This window comes from Arvicola amphibius, chromosome 5 (genome assembly GCF_903992535.2).
Source record: "Arvicola amphibius chromosome 5, mArvAmp1.2, whole genome shotgun sequence".
NCBI lineage: Eukaryota > Metazoa > Chordata > Mammalia > Rodentia > Cricetidae > Arvicola > Arvicola amphibius.
The window spans coordinates 64,554,238-64,580,997 of record NC_052051.1 but is presented as its reverse complement, the minus strand read 5'-3'; the positions used below and the strand labels follow the sequence as shown (position 1 = coordinate 64,580,997).

Below are 26,760 nucleotides of genomic sequence, written 5' to 3'. Positions count from 1 at the left end.
GCAAGTTTAAAACCTGGCACACACACACACACACACACACACACACATATATGCAGGGCAAGGAACACAGTGTGTTTCAAGAACTATGCTCTGACATGTAGCATCATTTACTCTTGCTATGAGTGCCAAGACTGTTAAATGCAGTCTCTACATAAAAGTGCTACGTGAACTGGATAATCACATGCAAAGACAATTTTGTGAACAATTATGTGAACAAACTTACAAATTAACTTTAAATCCTTATTAGTTAATTATTTTGTACCCATCCCCTTTTGTCAACATTATTTAATACTTAAGTAAACATTGAAATGTCATTAATTTAAATTCCTGGATATTTTGCTGTTATGCTTTACTAGACATATTTTTTTTTGTTTTTCACTCAATTTCATAACAAAATTTTTAACATTTACCTTTTGAGTCCACTGGGTTATAATAGTGGAATTCCCACGATAAGAGTCCCAGAGACTCAGTCCACCAGCCTTCAAGTGGTCAAAGGCTTCACACAGTAGCAAAGAAAGGACTCTTCTTAAGAGACTCAATAGGACTGGAAATAGGGATTTGTGTTGTCATTTTTCTCATTGATCAGGTAAGTTGTGATGCTGCAATTAAAGTCAATAGCCTACTAAAATTGACAATGCTGTTTTGTTTATGTAAGCATGTCTCAGCTCACAACAACAAAATTTTTTATACTCTGTAGAAGTTTTTATTTAAAAGCACTTACTGAACCTTCATGTATACCAGTTTTCCAGAGACAAGTCAAAAATTCCACTTTTTACTCCTTCAAGTTTCTGTCTTGCTTTTTTTTTTCTGTCTCAGTTGTATTTTCATAGAGCCTAACTAAGTTATGGGAAATTTGTTTTAAAGTGACTTTCTTCAAATCATATATATATATATATATATTCCAAATTAGCAATTGATAATTATTCTGGCATCAGTTTAAAGTGGCTTTAAGATAGAAGGCAACTCTTCTATCAATAAAATAGTTTTATCAATTAACTTTATATTTATATAATTGTCTATATCAAACTCAGGTAACAACATGGATCAGAATTTCTTTTTTTTTTTTTTTTTACATTCATCTAGTCCTCTTTTATTTATTTGTTTGTTTGTTTGTTTGTTTGTTTGGTTTTTCTTTTTTTTTTTTTTTTCCTCATGGTTTATTTTTTTTTATATTTAAAAATTTCCATCTCCTTCCCTCCTCCTCCCCCCTCCCTCCCCTCCTTCTCCCCTTTCTCTCCCCTCCTTCTCCCCCTTCCCTCCCCTCCCCTCCACCCATACCTCCCCTCCCTCCCTCTCAAGGCCAAGGCACTGCCTGATTTTCAGAACTTCATGGACTTAGTATAGCTCCAAGAGAATAGTCATTGTAAATTATTGTGTGGAATAAGAATGTAACATGTTTACAAGTATGATGTTAGGGTATAGAAGAAGGCTATCTAATTAAATAGAATTAAATAGAAAGGAATTCTTGGTGAATAGACATAGGAGAGAGTTTTTGCAATAAGAAGTAGCCAGCTAAATAAAAGCATTAAGTGATCCTTTAACTAATATAAACATGTACAGTCATAAAAGAACAAAGTGTGCTTGAAATGGACAGAATAGAGCCTGCAGAGATAGACAGAAGAAGGATTGCAAGAACTTTTTGCTATCCAAAAAGAGTTTGCATGCAGAATTCACAAAATCTTACGCATTTAGTTGAGCAGAGAGCATCAAGAAATAGTTCACTGATGTGCTTCTCATCTGCTTCCCCTTCAGTGTTTATGGTATTCCTTCTTGGTTGTTTCAATTTTCTCCTGCTTCTTTCTGCTCCATATTCATGTACCATCTCCTGTATTCTTTTGTTTTTCATCTACTTCCTTATTAGTATCAGCTGACTAAAGGATAGGAATGTTTTAGAGAAAACTAACAACAGATTGTTCACAAATGAGTTTCATGTTAGTGATAAAACTTTTGCTGTGAAAGCTTTTTACTAAGTAAATTGTGATATTTCACGAGAAAAACACTGTTTACATATTGGTATCCTTTGTTATAATTTCTAAGGTGTGTTTGAGTGATTTTGATATTAAACTATTGAATTTGTAGGGATGTTCATCTGATCATTTTCTTTTGTTAACTCTTAACTTGACAACGTATAAGGTTGTTTTAGCCATCTAAACAACACGTAAATATAAACTTAGGAGGTAAAAGCCACATGGGAGTTTACATTTCCAGATTCCCCAAAGGTAGTACTTAATGGGCATTCTTGAACATTAATTCTATTAAAAAAAACATTTCTATTACTAATTTTACTTTATACGTTCCAATCTTCAAATTGGATATATTTCCAATCTATGTATGTAAAATGACTTAATCTAATTTCAAACTATTCCACTGCATATAAGCACAGTTATGTAGCTAATAGATTTGTACTATTTAACATTAATAATATATGTGAAGTGGGTGAATTAATAAATATTACTTATGCATAAAACTTGCATTGATGTTAGTTTTCTAGAAATCAACTTGGTATCTTATCTTGATAAATGTTCTTAAATTATATGTCAAGAGTGCAAAGATTTTTTTGTTCTGGAGCATTGAAAATACTGAGAATTCGTTCTCTCATCTATGTTTCATCATCCTTTGTGATGCTCTTTCTTGATTTTGTTGATTGTTAAACTAAAAGCTAGCAAAATACTAATGACAAAGAGCCATCAGGGCTCCCTTCACTATGTTAAGTCCAAGGTCCTCCCAGCTCCCCCTAAGTCCAGGAAGGTGAGCAACCAAACTGACAAGGCTCACAGTGAGCCCGTCCATGCTGTAGAGTTCATGTTCATTGCCATTGTCCTTGGTTTCTCAGTCCTCCTCCACTGTCAGCCGCATTCAGAGAGTCCGGTTTGGTCCCCTGTTCGGAACCCTGATGGCTCTTTGTCTTGGAGAGGGGTGGAGTGGGGGTATGGGTGGAAGGGAGGGGAGGGAAGGGAGAGGAGGAGGGAAGGAGATGGAAATCTTTAATAAAAAAATGAGGAGAAAAAAAAGAAACTGATTTCATACATCTAAAAATAAATATGACCAGTGCACACTCACAGGAAGGCATGTTCCTCCAAATTAAAAAACGGTTTTAAATGAAAAAAAAATACTAATGACAGATAAGTTTGATTTCTAATAAGACTATTGCCCAATGTGTTTCTCTTTTGTGAGTTACCTGTACATACCTTCCTTATCCTTAAAATGATATCTACTCCTTGCAGCACAAATATTTTGATACTTCTACCAACCATTATAACATCAATATAAACGGTGATAGTTCTCCAAGCCATATGGAAAAGCAACATGGAACCATTTGACATAAAAAAAATCAGTGTAAACTGGTCAGTTGCCCAGTCATTTAGAAACAAAAATAAACAAAATAGTATTAGTTTCTATTTGTGTAGGTGAATATAGTGGATATGTTTGTTCGTGTGTGGGTGAACGTATGTGTGGATGCAAGAGAACAATGATCATTACTGTTCCTCAAATGTCAACTATCTTGGTTGTGTTTGAGTATGCGTGAGGGAGACAGGGTCTCTCACTGGCCTGAGGCACACAATTTTTGATAGACTGTTTCAGGCAGTGAGAGTTAAGGATCTGCCTGTCTGCATACTGGAATTACAAATTTACAAAGCTATGCTTGGATTTTTAACCTGGAATCCTGGGGTGAAATTCAAGATCTCACTCTTGCTCAGCAAGCACTTTACCAACTGAACCACCTCCTCAGGCCTACTTTTGATCTTGATGCTTTTCTTTGTTTTTTCTTTCAAAATACAAAACGTGCAACTTTGTCCTTCTGAACGTTATGCTTTAGATTCCTCATAATAAATGACCACAACTTTTAGGCATAATTAAAGTTCCTTTGACGGAAAAAAACATATTGTCATTTACATCTATGATTGTACCTTCATCCCTTGCTTATTTTTGAATATAAATTATAAATATTTAACTTATACATAAAAATGTACTTGCCATGAAAGTTTTGACAAACATATGTAGTACATTTTTTAATTCAGGGTTAACCTATATATCCTTTCAAGTATGTGTGATAACATTGTGGAAAATGCTATTTTTATCTTCTGGTTCAATAATGAACTTATCATTGAATTCTGTTATAATGTTCCCCAGTCACTCTCTGTAAAATCATTGCTAAGTGGCCTTTTTTTGATTCTTCAGGGTTTTGGTTTGCTTTCATATCTACTCCTACATTCTAAACATCATTATGCCTCTTCATGTCTGGTTTTCCTGCATAGAACTCGATTTCTGGGTCCAATGAGTCTGTGGTGTTTGCACAAATACATTCCGCTTTGTTTCTATGCACTTAAGGATTTCATCTCAAGTGGATCCAGTCTTGGTGAGAAATGACATATAGTAAAGGAAATGATAAGACAATAAATCATTGTGAGTGCCAAGTCTAGAAGGAAGCTTGTCAATGGAATTTAAAATGAAAAAACCATGGTAGTCAGTTATGTGTGAGCTAAATGTTATTTTTTTATTTTGTTACCTAAAAATTAAGTATTTAACAAGTTAAGACAGAAAAAGTAAATTGATAAATTAGGTTATAAAAATTTATAACAGTCCTTCTTTTTGGAACTGTAGAATTGTCAATTTTGTACGGTTTAAGCTATCAGTTGTCCTCATCAACTAGACTATGACCGAATATGGAGAAATTCAGCCGAACCCCCACATACAGGCTGTTCATGCATGCTTCAGCATTGCCAGGGCATCAATTTTATTTTCATAAACTACTAACTGCATTTGCAGTATCGCAGAGAAAAGCAACTAACAAGTAAACACAAAAGAATCATCCTTTGCTTTTCATAATAATGTAGGTCTTAAATACAAGCTTCTTATGCATTTTGTCTCAAAGTAATTTTTATTAAAAATATATTATTTGCCTCTTTATATAATACTGGTTTTCATTTCCCTGTAGTTGGAGTTTTGATATTGTTTTAAAGGTATCTGTTAAAGAAATTATATCGAGTTACATCAGAAATGTCAATGTATGAAACTCTTTTTCCCCTTGCGGTATCATTCACAGAACTTCATCAGATTATGAAGAATTTGATGACACAATGGAAATCAGCTACCTTTGCTCTTCTGTTTATGCTTCCTCAGATAGTACAAAAGTAGCTTTACCATTTACATAATTATGAGATTGCTATTACGATAAAACAGCACAGTTCTTATCACAAGTGCTTACTTTACTCCTGATGCACTTCCCTTGTCTCAAGGTTATTGCAGAAAACATAAATCTTGGACACTATAAATCCTGTTCAGTGGTAATGGCTATTGCTTGGCAGATTATAGGCAGAGTCCACTGATATAAACCAATCCTTAACCTATATTTTTTTCTTCTTCTTCATCATCAGGGTTTTGTTTGTATTTAAAGGTTTTTACTTTTCAGGTATTCAACCTGTTTGTAATTCTGCCAGATAAAAAGATCACTGACTTACCAACGGACATAACATAGTATTTGGAATACAGTATATACTCATAATGGATATAAGTAGAATAGAGACATTAATTCTTCAAAATATGGGCGATAATGAAGAATTGTTCATATTAATACAATTTTGAAACCATTTAAGTCAGTGTCTTTCAATCGTTTTCAAGTATACTTTTTTGTTTTTTGTTTTTTTGTTTTTTGTTTTTTCAAGACAGGGTTTCCCTGTAGTTTCTATAGCCTGTCCTGGAACTAGCTCTTGTAGACAAGGCTGGCCTCAAACTCAGAGATCCGCCTGCCTCTGCCTCACTAGTGCTGGGATTAAAGGCGTGCGCCAACACCACCCGGCTTAAAGTATACTTTTTTAATGTACAATATTTTATTGTAATGAGTTCACAAATAAAACTTCCTACTGCTAGGTGACAGTTTTACTATTTCCAGTAACTGCTTTGCCTGTTTTGTTTTGGGTACTACAGATAACTCAAGAAAGATCCAATGAATAGAGCAAATTACTCAGAAGTGTCTGAGTTTATATTCCTGGGACTATCAATCTATAGACCAACACAATACTTTCTCTTTGCATTTTCTGCAATATCCTATGTATCTATTTTTCTAGGAAATTTCTCAGTTGTGCTTATAGTTATCCTTGACCCCATTTACATTCACCCATGCATTTCCTTTTAGCTAATCTTTCATTTGTTGACTTTTGTTTTTCAATCTCCACTGTCCCTAAATTGATTTCTGATCTGTATTCCAGTCATAATACCATTTCATTCCAGGGCTGTATTTTCCAGATGTTTGTCCTTCATGTCCTGGGGGGTTGTGAGATGGTGTTGCTGGTGGCCATGGCCTGGGACAGATATGTGGCCATATGCAAGCCCCTTCACTATCTGACCATCATGAGCCAATGGAAGTGCATTTTGCTTTTGATTCCTGTCTGGATTATTGGTATCATTCATTCAGTGTCTCAATTAGCTTTTGTTGTCCATTTGCCTTTTTTTGCAGTTCTAATGAGATATATAGTTTTTACTGTGACCTTCGTAGGTTTATTAAACTGGCCTGCATAGACACCTACAGGATGGAGTTCTTGGTTACTGCTGAGAGTGAATTAATTTCTGTCACTATCTTCTTCTTATTGATTCTTTCCTAAATCTTCATACTGTTGACTGTATGAAAACAGTCCTTGGGCAGTTTGTCTAAAGCCCTCCCTATGCTTTCTGCTCACATATCTGTTGTTGTTTTATTCTTTGGACCATGTATTTTTGTGTATGTATGGCCATTTCCTATAATACCAGTGGATAAGTTTCTTGCCATTTTAGACTTCATGATTACGCCCATCCTGAACCCTGCAATTTACACACTGAGGAACAAAGACATGAAGGTGGCAATGAGGAGACTCAGTAAGCAGTTCCTGAGTAGGAAAAGTGCCTGTTAAATTCCTCAGAAGAATATGCAACCTGAATAATCTATTATAAACACAAACATTAAATGACCTCTTGTACTTTGATGAGACTTATTTTTCCTACTGCAACAGCTTGATAAACTTAAGTAATTTATTTCAAATTGATAATGAAATGATCTCATATTTATTCGTTACTGGTTATATAATATTACATATGTATTGTTGTCTATCGCTTATATATTGCATTTTTGTTGTTTATTGATCATATATTTGCTATTATGAAATACATATTTTAGACTCATTAAAAAGCACTAGAGGAAATGAAAGTAATGAATTATCCATTGTTTTAACACCAAAAAAATTCATCGTTTCCTTATCGATGTTTATTGTACTATTTTTTTTATTTGAACCTAAATTTACTCAAGCTGACCTCAAGCTGACCTCAAACTCAAAATCCTCCTGCTTCAGCCTCCTCAGCACTTTGATTAATGTGTGCTTGATCAATTCTGCTTGCTCTTCATTTTGTGTGTGTGGTAAATGAGTCAATGACAAGATTTTATGGCGTGGGTAAAGGTCAGCAGGAAGAAGAGATGTAATCTGGACTCTTGTGGGAAACACAGAGTAAAAGGGGTTTCAGAGAGAAGGAAGTAAGGTAGAAAGCCCCTGAGCTAGGATATACTTACTAGGGGTGCATTTGAAAAGAATTTATGTAGGAGCTGGGAGCAGCATGTTTTTGTTTGTTTGTTTGCTCGTGGGGGTCCTCTGCTTCAAAATCTAGCAGCTTCAGGGTGAAAATGATGGTGTTCAAAAGGGGGTAGCAGAAAGGAATAGGGAGACAAAGAGCTTAAGTTTATGAGTAAACAAGGAAGAAAAGTGGGAAGGAGAGGGAGCAGGAAAAAAGACAGGAGAAAGGTAAGGGATGGGAGTAAGGGCTGCAGCAAGGGTCAGAGATGGAAGCTGAAAAGGAACAATGTCTCCATTGAGACTGACACGGATATTTACTGGAACACAGATTTGTTTTCCTGGATAGATGGCCAGAAGTGACCTGTACATGCACAATGAACTCCCTTAAACTCCAGGATTGTTAGCAATGCTGGAGGCTCTCTTTTGTGCATGCGCACAGAAATGTTTACCAGTGTTGCTTGGCAACCTAGAATAGCTAAACGGTTTCTGGGGGTGTCAGAAGCTATTTCCCCCACTCTACAACCTTGGTGCCAGATCATCTGGGACTATCTTGATTTTCCATAAGCTGATACTGAGTTTGGGAATTAGTGTAAAGACAAGTCCTTGGGAAAATCTGAAGGGTCAGTCAGGGACAGGTGGGTGAGACCAGTAGCTTTAGTCATGAGGAACTTGGTTCACGGAATTAAGGAAAAGACACCTATGGGATTCTGCGATGTTCCACGAAAAAACCTGTTGGACTTTTTCCGTGACATGAAAAGCATTTCTGTCCCAAATAAACCCAGATACAAACCTCTCAAAAAGATCCACCGGGCTGCAAGTGAGGGTGATGTAAAGAGACTGCAGAAAATGATATGTCTTGGGAAACACAGTGTACACGACAGAGACTTTAAGCAAAGGTAATCATATCTATGAGCAAAAGGCAGGGGTTTGCGTGGAGGATGTGATATGGCTGCTGTTATGTCCAAAGACCAACATAAGGGAGCCAGGAAGAGGGGATGTCCCCTCTTGTTCTGTCTCTGAATCCTCAGCACCGCCTCATGACTTGCACACCAGCTGGAGGTCACTAGTCCAGTTTGTCCAATCCAACCTACAAATTTTACCTGATAAATCATGAACTTATCAAGTAATTTTTTCACCACTGATAGCTATTATGTAGCATTCATATTGTAGTATTTGTTTTTCGTTTTGTTTTTGTTTTGTTTTTCGAGACGGGGTTTCTTTGTGTAGACCAGACTGTCCTGGGACTAGCACTTGTAGATCATGATAGCTTCGAACTCACAGAGATCTGCCTGCCTATGCCTCCCAAGTGCTTGGATTAAAGGTGTGCGTTACCAAGGTCTAGCCATATTGTACTGTTCTTAAAACCTTGTCGCTTTGTTCCTCTAAACAAATTTAGAGACTTTAAGTACAATTTAGAATTCTTGAAATTATTAGTATTTAAACATATCAGAAAAATATTATCATATAGTTTTATGTACTTGAAATTTTGTTTGTTGAGTAGAGTTAATAGTGATAATCTTAGATTGAGTTGTGCAGGGAGCTATTCTAGGTATTTTGCATAATTGCATAATTCCCATTGATGAATCACCATGGTGTTCTGTGAGGTAAGTACTACTTTTGATTTTTGCTTTACTGGTGAGAGATTTGATTCATAGTAATCCTAATTAGTTTGTAACAAAGTTTAAGTTATAATGAAAACCTATAGTGATTTAACCTAAGGCCATGCTTTTACTAGTCAACTTTTTCCTGGTAAGGGATAATGTTTAATAGCAGATTAATTTCTAAGCATAAAAAGAGACCATGTGTTCAGTTCCCAGAACCACACAAAAGTTACCAACAGTAATATTTCCTATTTTTGAGTAATATAAGCAAATATTTCCGTTTTATTCTTTATAAGCACTTAACTATTTGCTCAGAAGGTGGAAGAATCACATACCATTCAATGTTTAAGGATTATGAGTCATTGAATATTTTATGATTACATGAGTAATTGTTATTTTTAAGATAGTGTTCTAGAATTTTATTTAAAATTACTCATTTCCACAGGACTGCTCTGCATTTTGCTTGTGCCTATGGCAAGGTAGAAGCAGTAAGTGTTCTACTGAGAAATAATTGTGACATTGATGCTGTTGACAGAAACTCCATCACACCTCTAATGAAGGTATGTACAGCTCTCCATATCAAGCACGAAATAGACTTGGTTTAAATGTTTATAAAACAAACTTTTGCCATGAACATGTCACTACGTGGTGAAATTTATGTGATGTTTATATTGAATTCTTTGAACAAGCTATCTGTTTCTTGGTATAATCCCTAGGCTGTACAAAATTGGACATATGGATGTGTGCATACATTGTTGAAGCATGGTGCTGACCCAAACCATATGGACAAAAATGGCAATACTTCTCTCCACTATGCTGTGTCTGAAGACAATCGGATGCTGGCTAAATACTTACTTAAGTATAGTGCAAACATGGAGCAAAAGAACAAGGTATAGTTCGTGGAACTGTATTCTCCAAATAATCTGATATACATGTTTGTTAATGGTAATAAAGGTAAGATTAACTCTGTAAGTTAGGAATTCAAGGGTTCCTTGAATGGAAATACTTTGAAATAGCTTCATTGTTTAAAAGTATGGCTTCAAATAGGGATGCTTTGAAAGAAGTGTCAAAATATAGAACATCCAGGGCTAGTATTTGTGCAAATATTATGCTTGTTATATTTGTCCAAAGTAAAGCTTCTCTTTTTATGTTTTCTTTTCACTAAAATTTGTCTCTAACTTGTGTGAGATAACATAATTGAAGAACAAAAATTCCCTTGCTAATGAAAGTATTTTAAAACTCAAGTTAAAAAGAAGACTTTGTGACACATTTTACATTTTCTTGCTGTTTACAAATATTATCAAATGATGTATTTTTCTATGTTAAGCCTGAATTGAAGACTACAGAACCAGAACCTTATCAGGAATAAGAAGACCCACCTGGAAGTTAGGCAATTGAAGGAATGTATGAAGAATTATTACTATTTTTAACTTAAGGTTTTAATGAACATTTTTCATTTATTTTGATCACATTCTTTCCCCTCCTGCAGCTCCTCCTAGATCCCCACCAACTCACCTTCTTATTTGTTCAACTTCGTGATGCCTTCACAAAAAACAAAGCCACCACCAACAAAAATCAAAAACCAAAATCAAAACTAACAGAATTATTTTAGTATGTGCATTGTTATTGTGTCTCTTATTTGAGGAGTAGTCACTCTTAGTTTGCTGAAGTTAGTGAGTAACAAACATGCTTCTTGTTCAATCTGAGGGTACTCTGAGGACCTCAGACAAGAGTGAGTACCTGGTAGTTATGTGGAAAAGCAGAGGAATGATCAAAGAATTTACTGGTGCATTTCCCTTTTTTTGAAAGAAATGATTGACACTTAGGTCAACACCTAACCTCTGTTCTCAAATCTACTGCGGAATGACTGGATTGGGAGAAGTGGGAGACGGAATTTGCGTTTTTGCATATTGAAATGTGATTCCAGGTGCTTGTTCCTTGAAGGCCCCATCTAGAGGAGCAAAGAAGTTTTCAGTGACTGAGGCCTTTCTCTTCTCAGTGGTATGAACAAATGGTGACAGTAATTAGCCATATGGATTAGAAATAAGGAAGCTTCCTAGTTCTAGAATTGCATGCACATATACCCTCAAGAGAAGTCTGGACATTTGTATTACATGTAGAGGTTTCTATGCAAAGTTTAAATCTTTAAATGTAATTATTTTTGGGCAAAATATTTGCAAAATTATTTCCTTGAAATTCTGAAACAGTTCCTAGAATGTGTGGATGCTCAAATTGTGCAGTTGTATCCCAATAATCTTAGCCCCACTTTCCTCTTTTCCTATTTTTATGTTTTGGAAGGAAATAGAGAAACAATCATGTTGATTTTCTTATAGAATAACCCCTTTTGCTTTAAGAAAACAATAATTTGCTACTTCTAAAGGATCTTGAAAATAATAAGAAGTTAGACTTCTAAGAATTCTATATATTATTAATATTCAGGTCAACAGATTCCAAACTAGTAATTGCAAGGTTTTTTTCCCCACATCAAAAGAGTAGCAAATCACAACCTTGACAACTGAGCTGTTACACGATCTCAATGTGACTAGGTCAGTTCATAAAGCCTGGGTATCATATTCTAACATTTGTAATCACTGCAAAACTGTAAGTTAAGGACAGTGTTGAAAATCATCTGAATGATTTTGCTTTGATACTCTTAAGCAACTAATGATTCATTTTATTAACTTTAGGAGAAAACAGAATGCAAACTGTTTGGTTGGAAGCATCACCTCAGCCCCTAACATCCTTACCCAAAAAAGTCTGGAATGCTTGGTTGAAAAATGACATCCCAGCTCATGACATTCATTTCGGAATGCTTGAGTGGAAAGTTCCATTTCAAGTCTCCTCCCCTGGTAGTTGCCTCAGTCCAGACTCCACCTACAAGAAAGCCTGCCAAATGGTGACCCCTCCCCAGAGAGGGTCAAGACCACTCCCACAGGCTATATAAACTGCCCCCCAGAGAAGGAACATGTGGTCTCTCAGGCTGTCCTTCCCCTTCCCCTTCCCCATGTTTTCCCCGAGGGCCTCCCAAGAGCACTGTCATCCATTACATCTGGGCTTTTTTTTTTTTTTTTTTAAATTCGATTTGATTTGGTCAGATTTGGATTACTGTGTTGGTGGAGACATACCCCGGCAGAAAAACTTTACAACTGGAGGTCCTGGGGGGAAGAGAACTGGTTTTTCCCACTGGCCCAGGGCTATGTGTTGAAAGATGTTGAAAGATGCCCTTCTTACCCTTGCTTTCTACCAGGCTAAAATTGGCTTCATCTGGGTGAGCTCCCCTTTTATCGAGTACTAAGCACCACGAGGGCCCAGGGCCCATTCATTTGTCAGGCAGTGGTTGAAGATGCCTACTGCGCCAGACCGCTGACCTGACTAGCAGCGAGCCAGGCGAGGCAGTCCTTGCCATGTTCCATCAGACCAGGCGTCCTACCATGGAATTCTCACACCCCTCTGTTTTTTGAATTAAGAGTCTTATCACAGTGGACTCATTGTGGTATACTTTGAGTCCAGAGACTCAGCATAGACTTGTAAAAATGGAAACTTAACAATGTGAGGCCTGATCTCCAAATGCCCTTAGACTGCCTTTTATAAAAATCTTTTTCAATTGGGGCTGTCTTACACCATGCATCCCTTAAGCCCCCGAATGCCCATGGTTTCTGGATGCTGTGCTCCTACTCATTTTCCTGTTTCCCTTCCCTGTTTCCCTTACCTGCTTGTTTAGTTGTTTGCTATTTGTCTCACACTGGGCCTCTCTACAAAGGATACGCATACCTTTCTCTTTTTCCTTTCACTCAAAAATTGTGTAGGTGTTGTGTCCTAGTGTTTCTGTTCCCTCTTGTAGAGTCTGCTAATCTGGTCCTTAATGGGAACACTGATGTGCCTCCCTGGCTTCTACTGCCTGCCTCCACCAGGAATTTTAAGTTGGTCAGCTGACAGAGGTTCCTAAAAAACTTTAGTTGTCTGTCTGTTAAAATAATGTAGCCACACTATGCTTTTATGTCTATGTGTATATGTGTGTTTGTTTCCATAGTATGCTTGTCTTATTTCTCTGTGCATATGTGTGTGTTTTAAGGTTTGTAACTTGTAACTCCAAATTACAAGAGCTCTGATCTCCAAAGGTGTGTTGGTTTTCTTATGAATGTATATTCACCTATGTACCTGCACAATACATACAATAAGTTAATAAATGTAATTAAAAAGTTTTCAGTTGGCTTTGAGCATGTTTTGGTGCTCAGTGTCTGTACAGGTAGTCATGTGAGGTACAAGTGTACCTCATTTTAAAATATTGATCTGGATATAAAAATATAGCTAATTCATACCTAAATCTTTTGTTACTATGTGCTAGAGGATGTAGCTACTGATGCCCAGATACGGCATCTTCCCTTAAGAAAGTTTTAGAAGAGCAGAAATCAAATACACGTTTTCATATATTAAATGCCATGGCAGAAAGAAATGTTTGTAGAACACAGTTTTAAACTCATCTTTGGAAGGAGATGAGTGGGGTTCATGTGTAACACATAGGTAGAGATGAAAGGCATTTCAAGGAGGAAGAATGTGCAGTGGACAGGGAGGGAGAAAGCTGCTTATTCACTCTAGCAAGCATTTATATTCACAGGGATCCATTACAACTCGGTTAAGTTAACTATTGCAATGATTTTTAATTGTTTTGCAGGATGGCTTTACACCACTTTTACTGGCTCTCAAGGAAAACAAAATAGAGATGGCGAAATTTTTAGTAAAGAAAGGAGCAAATATACATGTATTTGATGAGATGAAAAGGTACTGTTTTCTGAATTTTTTTAAAAATTGAGTGGCATACTGAAATAGCAATCACACAAAGAAGAAATATCAAATTTATGTGAAGAAGACTAACTAATAGGGATTCAGTGATTAGGTATCAACTGGTTATTAGTCTAATTAGTTAGGTAAGTACAGCAACAAGTTGAAGTGTATAACACAAATCATTTATCATAAGTTTCATATCCCTTTATTATATTGATTAATGATTGTTATGTGAGTTTTTGGCTGAACAGTTAATATTATGGTAGATTTGTGGGGTTTTAGTTTAGTTTTACTAATATTTTTAAGAATTTTGAATATTCTTTTTTAACTTTGATTCACAACAGAATTAAATCATTTTGCACTATTTTTCCTTGTTCTTGTATGGTTGCCCTGTAAAATGCCATATTAATCATCAAAAAAGTTTACAATCACAGTCTAATGTATGACTCTAATGTATGACTTTGAAGAATAATGAGGTCAGATTATATTTTGATGACTAAGAGTTATTATTGCAAGATGCTGCTCAACCCCACGCCCTTTTATCCCTGTAAAATTGGTATTGATATGTTTGTATTTACATAGTTCTAGGAAAGGAAAGCAAATTCATTTCATTGGGAAAAACATGAAGCTAAGTCATTGATGTAGATTATGCATTGGTGCTGCTAAGGAGATGCAGATTCATACATGACTTCATTAAAAGTCACATACCTAGTTGCTAGATATGTAATCTGCTAGTGTTAGACATCACCAAATATGAAAAGGTGTATAATTCCATGGAGAACTTATCATGAGATCATTTATGTAGCATTTCGGGCAGTGCAGAGCACATGATATCATCCTTACCAACTGCAGCTACAATGAGTTTTATTATTAACAGAATATTTTATAATGCTATAATTGCTTAAGCAATGAAAATAGTTTTCAATTATCTGTTAGTTATGTTATACTAAACTAGAGAAAATGAAACCAGCTTAATTTACATCTTTATCTACTTAAGAAGAATAATTTTTATACAGTTAAATTCTATCAAAAGTGATGAATCTAAGAAATCTACTGAGAATACGTAAAACAGTACCAGAGGCTTCTCATCCATTTTCTTCTTTTGTCTTTGGACACAGGGTACAAACATGAATCCCTGTAACCATGAAATGTATCTGTATAAAAAGGAAAATTACAAAAGGCAAACAAGATACTAAATTTGTAAAAATATAACAAAGTATTAACAGTTTCAATTGAAGTTCCTAATAATGAAGCTATATCTGTGGTATTTCAGAAACACACTCTTATATGCCATAAGATGGGATGCAAAAGATATGGTCAGTCTCCTTCTGAAAGAAGGAATTGACTTTTTCTTTAAAGATGTATTCGGATGGACTGCATTACGTTATGCTATTGAAGGTACAAGTAAAGGGTAGGTGTTTGCATTAGAATGCTAGTAAATACTAACTTGTAGTTCAAATTAACCACAAAGTGTTCATATTCCATTACATAATATATCATTGTTTACTCTATGTTGTCTTGGAATAGCAGTGCCTAGCCAATATGCAAAATGCATTAGAAGGCTTTCTTTGTCTCATGACTTGGTTTGCTAATGCTGTAGATTGAACCTTGTAGCTCATTTATGGTGGGCAATTCTGCCACTGGACTACATTTCTGTGTAGAACTGGACCTTAAAAATTATGGATTATAACACTTGTCCATCTCATCCAACTATAACTCTATGGATGATAGTTATACATATATTTAAATATGTAAATGCATATAGTGTTAGATACTTGATTTTCTAATTAGCTGTTTTAGTCTTCAGGCATGATTTTTCTGAACAGAGTCTATTTCTCTGGTGAACTTTTAAAAAATATTTCGCCTTTTGAATCTTGAAGAAGATGAAGGTTTCAGGGTTCCCTAAGTACCAGGAAAGAGGTGGAGCAAAAAGAGGGCATTCTAGTCCCCCTTTTATTTCTACTGAATCTGTTGCTGCAGTGTTGCTATTCACATTGTCCCAGAGACCAGTAGGGGTTGACCTTGCTAAACAGGCTGCCTTTGTTGAATCAGTTCCCTGATGACTGAAGGCAGTTCACAGTGCACACTTCCATTGAAAAGTTACAATATTTGAATTGAACGGTTAGTCTCAAAGTTGCAGAGGCTTTCTTTGCTTTCTGGGCTTTTAGTTTGTGCTATACTCTTTGTTGGTGATTAGACCATTCTCATGTATTCAGAACCTTATATGGAGCCCACCTTTTATTTTACCGTATACCTTCATGGTTTATTAACTGTGAAGAATTTGTTTATCTGGTAGAGAATATGACATGGGATCATGGTAAGCTGTCATGATTGTTCAAATCATGTTGCGGGGAACATCACAGGTCTTTATTCATTACTGCCAGAATTTGGCCAACAGACCCCTTTGCATTCTGTGCATCATCCTTTCCTAAGTGCTATGAGAGCCAATAGCATCCTTCTCTGAGTAGGTGTCAGTCTTAGTCTGTTTTAAAAGAACTCATTCACATCATGCTCCATTGGAATCCATGTATCAAACAGGACAATCCATCATTCTAACAAGGATCTGTAGGTTCAGAGCTTGATTGTGCATAGGAGGACTACAAGTAACTAAGTGAGATTTTAAAAACTCAGTTTTCAGGTTTGGGTCATTAAGAGTTTGGTAGTGCACAATCATTTTATTTAATGGAAATAAATACATATTAAAAAGGTTGTTAAATAACTCATTTGTTTCCTAAATTATAAGCCATAATATTAGAGCGACTAGCATTGAAATTTAGGGCTTGTGATAGTTAATTCTAATCATCAAATGACACAGTTTAGAGTCACCTGGAGGGGGTGTCAGTGAGTGATCCTTCAGACTGATCTGTAAAATGTTTAGTAGGTAACTGTCTTGATTTTTGATAGATGCGGGAAGATCCAGCCTACTGTGAGTAGCACCATCCCTTAGGCAGGTGTCCTGACTTAGATAAGGATAGAGTATGTGAGGAGCATGCATTGCATTCATTTCTTTATATTCTTGATGGTGAGCATGATGCAACTGCCTACTTCAGGTTCCTGCTGTCTTGACCTTCCTGTAATAATGACATACCATGGTGGGCAAAAATAAATCTTTCTTTCCCTCAATTCCCTTTTGCAAGATGATTTTATCACAGCAACAAAACTGAAATTAAAAGAGGATTTCATGTTTTCTGGAGAAGTACAATAACTAAATACAAAAATGTAAAAGGAAAGAATTCATTGGGTTTTACTTCAATATAATGCCTTTGATATTGCCTACAAATTCTAGAAAATGCAACATAATATAAAATGTTTTTCATATCAATTTTAAAATAGTAATTTTGCGTTTTTCTCTTTTCATATGACAGTAGTCGGAAAATTCTTATGGACTATGATGAAAAGTTACGTATTAAAAATAAAGATGGCAGTGTAGGTAAGGCTTATGAAAATGGTAAGTGAATAGTAAAATCACGATTAGATCTGTGCCAAAATATACTAGTACTTTTAAAATTTGTTTTCTAAGCATATACAATTGAAATTGCTTTTCATATTTTCAATATTTTAATTTAGGCAATAATACTCATATTCTGTTGCCCTAATTTTTACTTATTTCCCATTAAAGTTGCCTCTTAACTTATAGTAACTTCACTAAATATTTTTTGTCTATGTTGAGACATTATTTCAACTATCCTATATGGTATCCATCTTACTGTGTAGTTGAGATTGGCTTTGAACTCTTGATCTAAGTTGCCCTCCCTACTAACTTTACTGTTTAGCCCATTTTTTCAAGTTGGGTATCATGTCCAACAATCTCAGGAGGTTGTTTATTTTAAAAGTGCATGTCCTACTTGTTAACTAGGTTCTCTGGAGCTGTGGATTGTAGCCTGGCTATCCTTTGCTTCATAGCTAAAGAGGGCACAAAGAGGGACACATGCATTTCCCTAGGAAATGGGAAAATAAAAGAGGTCTCCTGGGTAAAGTAGAGGCTGGTGTTGGGAGGTTGGGTAGTGAGAGATTGATGGAACGGTGGAAAAGGGAAGGATGGGTTCAGATGGCTTGGGGTCTGGATATATATATATATATATATATATATATATATATATATATATATGACATGTCAAAAAGATTTCCCTAGAAGATTCCTACTAGCTGTGAGTTTTTTTTTTTTATTTGGTTTTTCGAGACAGGGTTTCTCTGTGGCTTTGGAGCCTGTCCTGGAACTAGCTCTTGTAGACCAGGCTGGTCTCGAACTCACAGAGATCCGCCTGCCTCTGCCTCCCGAGTGCTGGGATTAAAGGCGTGTGCCACCACCGCCCGGCTTAGCTGTGAGTTCTTTTAAGCTTAAAAGGCTCTTTATTTCGCACAGCTCAAGACTGTGAAATCCTTAAGGGCTGATCTTGCAGTAGTACTTAATACTGAAGGAACTGTATCAGACAAATCTGAGGCCATGTTGTACCAGATATAAGAACACGGAAACAGAAATAGCTGTATTGAAATAATTTTTTTAGCATCATTCCTGGAAGATATTGACTTGTATAGAGCTTGCTTGCACCTAAACAGTCTTTGCTTGGTCTTGATCTAGCTCCATGTTTATCATGTTTCGAAGTACAGTGTTTATAGGTTGACCTTCCTTAAGATAATATTTCTTATCATAAACTGAAATTTGCATCAAATATTTGATATAATCCTTTCTGTAGCAACAAAATAATTAAACTCACTTAGAATGTTGCTAATGTTGCACTGGACATATATTCTACTGTTTGTTCAGCAATGAAAGCTCAAGATTCCATTTAAGTCAGTCTCCTAGAAGTGAGTTACCATACATGCCATTGGATATTGCATCTTGCTTTTAGGTGGCAAATTATTGAAAGATTTAGTCTTCCTCCATTGGGCCTAGTAAATAAGAAACAGGAAGCAGATTTTTTTCATATATTCATTACTCGATTGGCAATAAAATTAGCATCCAACATAGGCTATTTTTTAGACATGATATGAAAGGAATGTTTTCTAATAAACATTTAGAGTTATGTTTTTAGTATTTTTATATCTTTTGGTTGTTCTACTTAAAATGAATTTCTTTTTCTTAAATAGAATACAAGAATTCTGAAGAAAATTCATTAGCCAAGTAAGATTCATATTACTACAAAAACCATGTTTTCTAAATTTGGAATGTGTAGGTGAATAAATTATTGTTCAGTATTCTACTCTGTAGTAACCCCAATATTCTATAGTTAATGCTAGTTATTCCTTGTAACTAACATAATAAATGTTCAACGTTTTTGCAATTATAACACTGGTTTTTCTAATTACACAGTTATTCAGCATAGTTCTTCAGTTACTTGAATATCAGTCTGCCTTGGATTCCCATGTGTCCCCTTACACATTAGCATTAGTTGACAGAAGCCCATGTAACCCTAAAACCTAGGTCAGATTAGTTTTAAAAAGTCAAATTTTGTGTTGAAATAAAAGTATTTTACATTGTTTTTTGTTCTGTTCTCCTTCGGAAAGACAGTCACATTGACTATATAGATATTTGGGCTTCTATCTATCTATCATCAATCTATCTATCTATCTATCTATCTATCTATCTATCTATCTATCATCCATTTATTTATCATCTATCTATTTAATTCTTAAAATTAGATTTAAGACATTTAAGATGTTCAGGGAAATTCATTTGCCATTTTTAAATAAAAAGAAATTATTTTTTTCATAGTTGTTCTCATAATAGAACATCATGACTTCCATGTTTTATTTAAACAACTTAAGATTTTAAGCAGGCTTTCTTTTGAATTAAAGCAACATGTGTTCTGTGAGACACTGAATAATTTCTGAATTCTTTAAGTTGAGGCAGTTTATGAAATCAAGTTCATCTGAGGCCTTGCCAATGTATCTGCTGTCACTATTCATATGGAATAAGATTTAAATGTACTGACTCTTTTTTTTTTTTTTTTTTTTTTTTTTTTTTTTTTTTTTTTTTTTTTTTCTCATGGTTTATTTTTTTTTATATTTAAAAATTTCCATCTCCTTCCCTCCTCCTCCCCCCTCCCTCCCCTCCTTCTCCCCTTTCTCTCCCCTCCTTCTCCCCCTTCCCTCCCCTCCCCTCCACCCATACCTCCCCTCCCTCCCTCTCAAGGCCAAGGAGCCATCAGGGTTCCCCACTCTATGCTAAGACCAAGGTCCTCCCAACTCCCCCCAGGTCCAGGAAGGTGATCGACCAAGCTGAGAAGGCTCCCACAGAGCCCGTCCATGAAGAAGAATCAGAGCCCAGAGCCATTGTCCTTTGCTTCTCAGTCAGCCCCCGCTGTTGGCCACACTCAGAGAGACGGGTTTGGTCGCATGATCCATCAGTCCCATTCCAACTGGAGTTGGTGATCTCCCATTAGTTCTGTCCCACCGTCTCCATGAGTGAACGCACCCCTCTCGTTCCTGACTTTCTCCCTCATGTTCTCGCTCCTTCTGCTCCTCATCGGGACCTTGGGAGCTCAGTCCAGTGCTCCAATGTGGGGCTCAGTCACCTTCCCCATCTGTCGCCAGCTGGAGGTTCCCTCACGGTCCTGACTTTCTTTCTCATGTTCTCTCTCCTTCTGCTCCTCATCAGGACCTTGGGAGCTCAGTCCGGTGCTCCAAGGTGGGGCTCTGTCATTTTCTTCATCTATCGTCAGGTGGAGGTTCTATGGTGATATGCAAGAAATTCATCAGTATGGCTATAGGAACTGGCCTTTTCAGGCTCCCTCTCCTCAGCTGCCCAAGGAACCAACTGGGGGCGTCTCCCTGGAAACCTGGGAACCCCTCTAGGGTCAAGTCTCTTGACAACCCTCAGGTAGCTCCTTAAATTCAGATATATGCTTCCCTGCTCTCATATCCACCCTTCCTATATCCCAAGCACCCCATTCCTCCGAGCTCCCCCCGCTCTCCCCTTCACACTTTTCTCTCCCCATCTTCCCTTGGCCCAGTCTTGCCCAACCCTCAAGTTCCCAATTTTGCCTGGCGATCGTGTCTACTTCCACTATCCAGGAGGATTACTATATCTTTTTTGGGAGTTCACCTTCTTATTATCTTCTCAAGGATCCCAAACTTATAGGCTCGATGTCCTATAATCATGGCTAGAAACCGAATATGAGTGAGTACATCCCATGTTCATCTTTATGGGTCTGGGTTACCTCACTCAGAATAGTGTTTTCTATTTCCATCCATTTGCCTGCAAAATTCAAGATGTCATTGTTTTTTACCGCTGAGTAGTATTCTAGCATGTATATATTCCACAGTTTCTTCATCCATTCTTCCACTGAAGGGCATCTAGGCTGTCTCCAGGATCTGGCTATTACAAATAATGCTGCTATGAACATAGATGAGCATATGCTTTTGTTGTATGATTGGGCATCTCTTGGGTAGATTCCCAATAGTGGAATTGCTGGGTCCTGGGGTAGGTTGATCCCGAGCTCTGGAAAAAAATTGTACTGACTCTTTTGTAAATTGAAAGAGGCAGAGGCAAAGTGAAAGCTGGAAATTGGTAGTTATTTATTTTTTAATAATAAGAAAATTAAATTCTATTCACATCAATTATGATTACGAGGAATTTAGTAAACAGATTTCCAACCTTTTTTTTTTTAAGTTGCATTTATCCAGTTTTGTCATGCATTTGCTCTGTAGGAACACCAGTGATCCTACTTCTGTGTTTACCTTGCCCAAATCAAATGATGATGATGATGATTTTAATGACAAGGTAAAATTTTCCTCTTGAACTTAATATGTTTGTACAGAAATATGTTTCTATGGTATTTCCTCTTGAAATTCTGTAGTGGTCTACCTCTTGTCATTCTGTTGACAACAGTAGACAATAGTCAGTTGGTGAGAAAGAGACTTTTTCCTAAGACTGTGACCTGTGACTAATTGCATAGTTCTTTGATTTGATAAACAACGAAGATCAAGGAACTATTCTGAAGTAATAGGTAAAGGTGTAAAATGTATAATTTAAGAGATTTGTATTAGGAATACAATTTCCATAGAAGAGAAGATATTACGTATGGCAAATAATATTTGATTAAATGTCACTTACTATGACTTATGAACCATACTAATATGATAATGTTTCAGAATCACAATGAAGAACAGATTTCCACAAGAGGACACAGAATCTTTATGGAAGATTGATAACTGCCCTTAGAAATATCTTCAGCTAGGATATCTCATGTCATTTTAGCAAAACTATTCACTTTAGCATTGATAGTCTTTCATAGCAGCTGTAGTCTTTATTTTTATTTTTTATTATTTAGTGCTTCTTATAAGTTTATATCTTGAGCCCAGGTTGTAAAGTACATATCAAAAATGTTCTATTGCACAGTTGCAGGCCCAACTTCAGCATTCAGAGCTGTTTTCTAGTATACTCTAGTTCCCAATCATCTGTTGACTGTTTGAAATTGGAAAAAAACCCTCTAATCAAGATTTTAGTCATATTTCTCCTTGCTGGTATGAATACTGGATACAAAATTACAAATATTGAACTGTATTTGAAAAGGACTATTTCAAAATCATCTGGAAGGGCAATGAAAGCTTGACATTTGCATAATTGATTTTTTCTTCAAACATAAAGTACAATTTTATATGACATATTAGGAAAAAGAATTATTATTACGTGTTTATAGGTTGATAGAAAATCTGTATTAGCTTTTATATGAGAATGTACCTTTTTTCTTACATAATATTAGTAGTTATAAAAACTAAATATAGAGTCACATGAAGTTTCTCTTCTAGAATTGAAAACTTTTATTTGATGATGAAAAATTTCTACATAGCAAACATCACCCAGGGTATACTTTATTTGGCATGCTCCAAATCAAGCTTAAAATTTATTAATTATTTTTTTCAAGAGAGGATTTCTCTGTGTAGTGTTGACTATCCAAGAACTTGCTTTGTATACTTGAACTCAATGAGATCTGCCTGCCTCAACCTCCTGAGTGCTGAGGTTAAAGGTGTGCACAACCACCACCTAGGAAATTTAAATATTTTTAGTTTAATTTTTAAAAACTTTCATGTATAAGTATTCTGCTTCCATTACTTTCACCCTGTCTTCTCTCCACTCCAGCAACTTATGTATATGTCCCTATCTGCTCTCAAATTTATTGACCTTTTATTGCTTCATTATTTTACATATGTAAATTTACAAATACATTCAATATATATAATATACATAATCTAATGAGTACATTTAGTCTTTTTCACACAGAGTAGGCTTTAAGTTAATCTAGACAGCTATTGATTACCACTAAGAAGAAAGTATTGCTATTGCACCACTATTGATTAGAACTGCTATGGTTCTAATGCTCTGCAACTAGGAAGAATTTTGGTTGCTTTTCTCTTCTGGGAGCTTGCATAGTGTGTTTAGATGCAATGAAACAGTTCTCATGGAAAAGCATTCCAGGCAGTCCCTGCCAGAATTTTTTCCAGTTCCGTATCTAATGTGTGTGGTGTGTCCAGTAACAGTCTTATCTCTAAGTTCATGAAAGAGACCAAGAGCAACCTGAAGAGCCTATATTTCTTGGGGGGGGTGTCTCTTGAAATTCACTGTCCAACAAAATAAAGACAAGTCTTCCTTGCCTGGAGCTGAAGATTTCATTAGCCAGCCTATAGCTTTTAGGGAAGTAACATCTACAGTGGTATAACTTCATTTAATTTATTTATATATGAACACACATATATCACATATGCTTTTATAGTAACACAAAATAGCATTTTTTCTAATGATTTTCAAGCATCCATAGTCTTATTTAGCACTCTGTCTTCTCTATGTGTTATTATTCTCCTTATCCTATAATTAAAATCTCTTTGTCCCATATTTTACCTTCTAGAAACCTGAATCATAATTTCTCCCTCACTCTAGAGCTCATCCCTGGGCTTCCTTTATATTTTTCTTTCTTCTATGTTTAAAAACCATATGCTTGTGGCATCTAGAATTATTGTTTTGAAAGTGAGGGCTTTTTAATAAAAAATAAATATTTGGAAAATATTCAAGAGAGGGGAGAACACATATTTCTTGTTATGTTTTTAGTGCCATAAGGGGAAACGGAAAATTCTGGGGTTAGAAATAGTTTTGTAGTAACATTTCATTTGTGTTTTAATAATGAAATGGTAGGAGAAAGCTCTCAGTCTCAGTTTGATTCTGAGATTTCTGGAGGCAGGATTTCCATTTCAGACTGGGGTACAGGTAAGAGCCAGTAGCTGACTGTTTTGTTTTTCTGAATTTCATGTTGAATCCCAATTAATGTTGCTATTAATCATGCAACAAGGTTTTTTTGGAGGTTTAAAAAGAAGTCATTTAAAAAGGTATATTCATTTTAAATATGGAATGTAAGAGTTAGATAATATAAGGTTAACTTCTTTTATAAAATATCTACAAGTAAGCAGTTTATCTATTATTATGTCTCTTGTAAACTTCTATTTTTGTTTTACAAAATGGTGAGAGATAGATTTAATCTAGAGAGCATGTGTATCAACATAATTGTGTTTTTAGACATATTCTGTTTGTTTTATGTATAGTTTCTTTTAAAATGGGAAAATCATGTATAAGTAAGAAAATATTAATTGCTTTTTTTCTATCAATTTTAGCTGAGTTCTTCTAAGTATGCTCCTGCTAGATGTATCAGTAACATACATGGGCCTGGAGGTCAAAGAAACAAAAATGAAGCAAAAGGAACAACGGAAGGTAACATTTTTGTTCTTTAAAAATGCCATTTGACAGAATGTTGGTTTATGGCATGAGTACTGATGAAATCTCGTAGTCAAAGAGCTTTCCTTTCAGTGGATAACCATGAAAAGTGTAAGATAAATGGCAACAATTGTAACTCGTACCAGTCTTTAACAACATGTAAAACTGAGACTGTCACTAAAGTAGTTTTATTGCAAATACCAGTTCATGCCATTTTTTTCATGCAAGGGGAAATAAGTAAGAAATGAGTACACAGAATGAGTAATTAAATGCAGAAAAAGTGAGGAAGTAAATAAAGAAAAAGAGATAATGGTTTTATTGCAGAGAGTATGAAAACAAGGATATAAAGGGTTTAGAATATAGAACAAAAAAGTTGTCTGTATGTAACAAAACTGGCTTAAGAAGTAAGAAAAACATTTCCCACTTTTTATCACCATCTACTGTTGCAAAACATCATTCATGTTTGATGAGCTGCATCATACAATGGTAGACTTACTTTACTGTAGATAACCATAAACACTAGAGGGTCAGTTATACATGCAAACTGATGCTACAGGGTTATGTGTTATCAGGTAAAATATAAGGTTTGAACAAAGATAATTAATGTTTTACTTACAGTAAGTTCAGGAAGTCATCGCCAGACATGATCTGAAGACGTACAGGACAGATTCCATACATATACTGAGGCAAAGAAATATTGAAGCAGACAACATAAAAATCTATTTTTCTCAAAGTTATAGAAATTCAGGGTCAATTATAAAAACAATGTGCTCAGGTTGCCAAAAGCTATGCATTTATACAATATTTTCTCAGGCAGTCATGTCTTTTCTGTGTATCCATATTGTTCTTATTTTTAGGTAAACATAGAGGGGACTTTGGTTGTTAGTGGTGGTGAGATCACATCAAGAGAGAGAATGCATCCTTTTTCTCATGAGCATGAAAATAAAAATCAAGGAAGAAGCAAAGAAAGGAAGAATAGGAGCTAAGTTTTATAAGATAATAATGACAATTCATGGCAGGAATAAATCAGTAGATAGAATGTATAGTAATGTGAATTTGGATTCAATCTCGTGTCCTCTATAATGACAGCAAATTTCCCAATGACACTATTGCTTGTGTAAAAATGCTTTATTGCTCACAAGAAACAACATCTTTGGAGAGAAAGATATGTTTAACTCATTTATGATATATCACAATGTGCCAAAAACTGTGCCTTAAAGTAAATGTTTTTAATTTTCATATGTAGCTTGTAAAGATTTTGTAATTTTTCCATGAATAATCATTTTAAAGCACTAACAATCATATTTCAAAAGTTCATTTGCATTAATTTCAATTTTAAATTCACACACTTCTTAAAATGCTTACTAAATTTAAAAATATGTCTTATTTTAGACATGTTTTATTTTAACTTTGTGATTTTAGTTTTTCAACTTGATCCCAAACATATTTTTTTTCTAATTGGGCCAAAACAGAACAAGCAGAAACAAAATCTAGCATCCTCAAAATTTAAATTACCATTCCTAAAGCTACCCATGAGCATTGAATCACACACAGATTCTGCTTGTGTGGTCATGTTGTGATAAAATATTACTGTTTCTCTGTCTCTTTGATGTTTCAGACTCCTTTAAAAAGCATCCTGCACCAAAGGTAATAAAAGAAATATTTTATATCATTAATTTCATAATGTATGAAATATAGAAGTTATTAATTATCATTTCCAATGCCACACAGTCTGTGATTGAAAAGACAAATGCTCTTGCATATGAAGAATCACTGACAAATCAGGAGGAGTCAATGCATGCAGGTAAATCTTGCAGTATTGGTGTCTATGGAAATTTATTTTAACATACTTGAAACATTTACAATGTTCTCTGTTGGCCAAAGTTTTTTGTTCAGCCTGGTTCCTGCAGTCATTAAGTCTCAAGGAAATCACACAGAGGTCTACAGTAGTTATAAACTGACTGGCCCATTAGCTCAGGTTTCTTAGTAACTATTGTAACTTACATTAGCCCATTATTCTTGTCTATGTTAGCTATGTGGCTCGGTACCTTATTCAGTGAAGCAGTCACTTCATGGTTTTTCTGTGGGAGGGTCAGGACTACCAAGGAATGGACTTCCTTCTTCCCAGAATTCTCCTGTT

At 35.5% G+C, this 26,760-nt stretch overlaps 1 protein-coding gene and 1 pseudogene across 1 annotated transcript; both read left to right on the top strand.

The window, feature by feature from the left end:
• Nucleotides 1–5,944: 5,944 nt before the first annotated feature.
• On the top strand, nucleotides 5,945–6,884 carry LOC119815838 (annotated as a pseudogene).
• A 1,311-nt stretch (nucleotides 6,885–8,195) lies between these two features.
• Nucleotides 8,196–25,606, top strand: LOC119815254 (ankyrin repeat domain-containing protein 7-like). The gene is made up of 9 exons (XM_042055146.1): nucleotides 8,196–8,431; nucleotides 9,582–9,696; nucleotides 9,853–10,026; nucleotides 13,809–13,915; nucleotides 15,192–15,329; nucleotides 17,284–17,366; nucleotides 19,007–19,040; nucleotides 21,569–21,641; nucleotides 25,478–25,606. The coding sequence occupies exons 1-9, from the start codon at nucleotides 8,196–8,198 to the stop codon at nucleotides 25,604–25,606; spliced, it is 1,089 nt and encodes a 362-aa protein (XP_041911080.1).
• The last annotated feature ends 1,154 nt before the right edge of the window (nucleotides 25,607–26,760 follow it).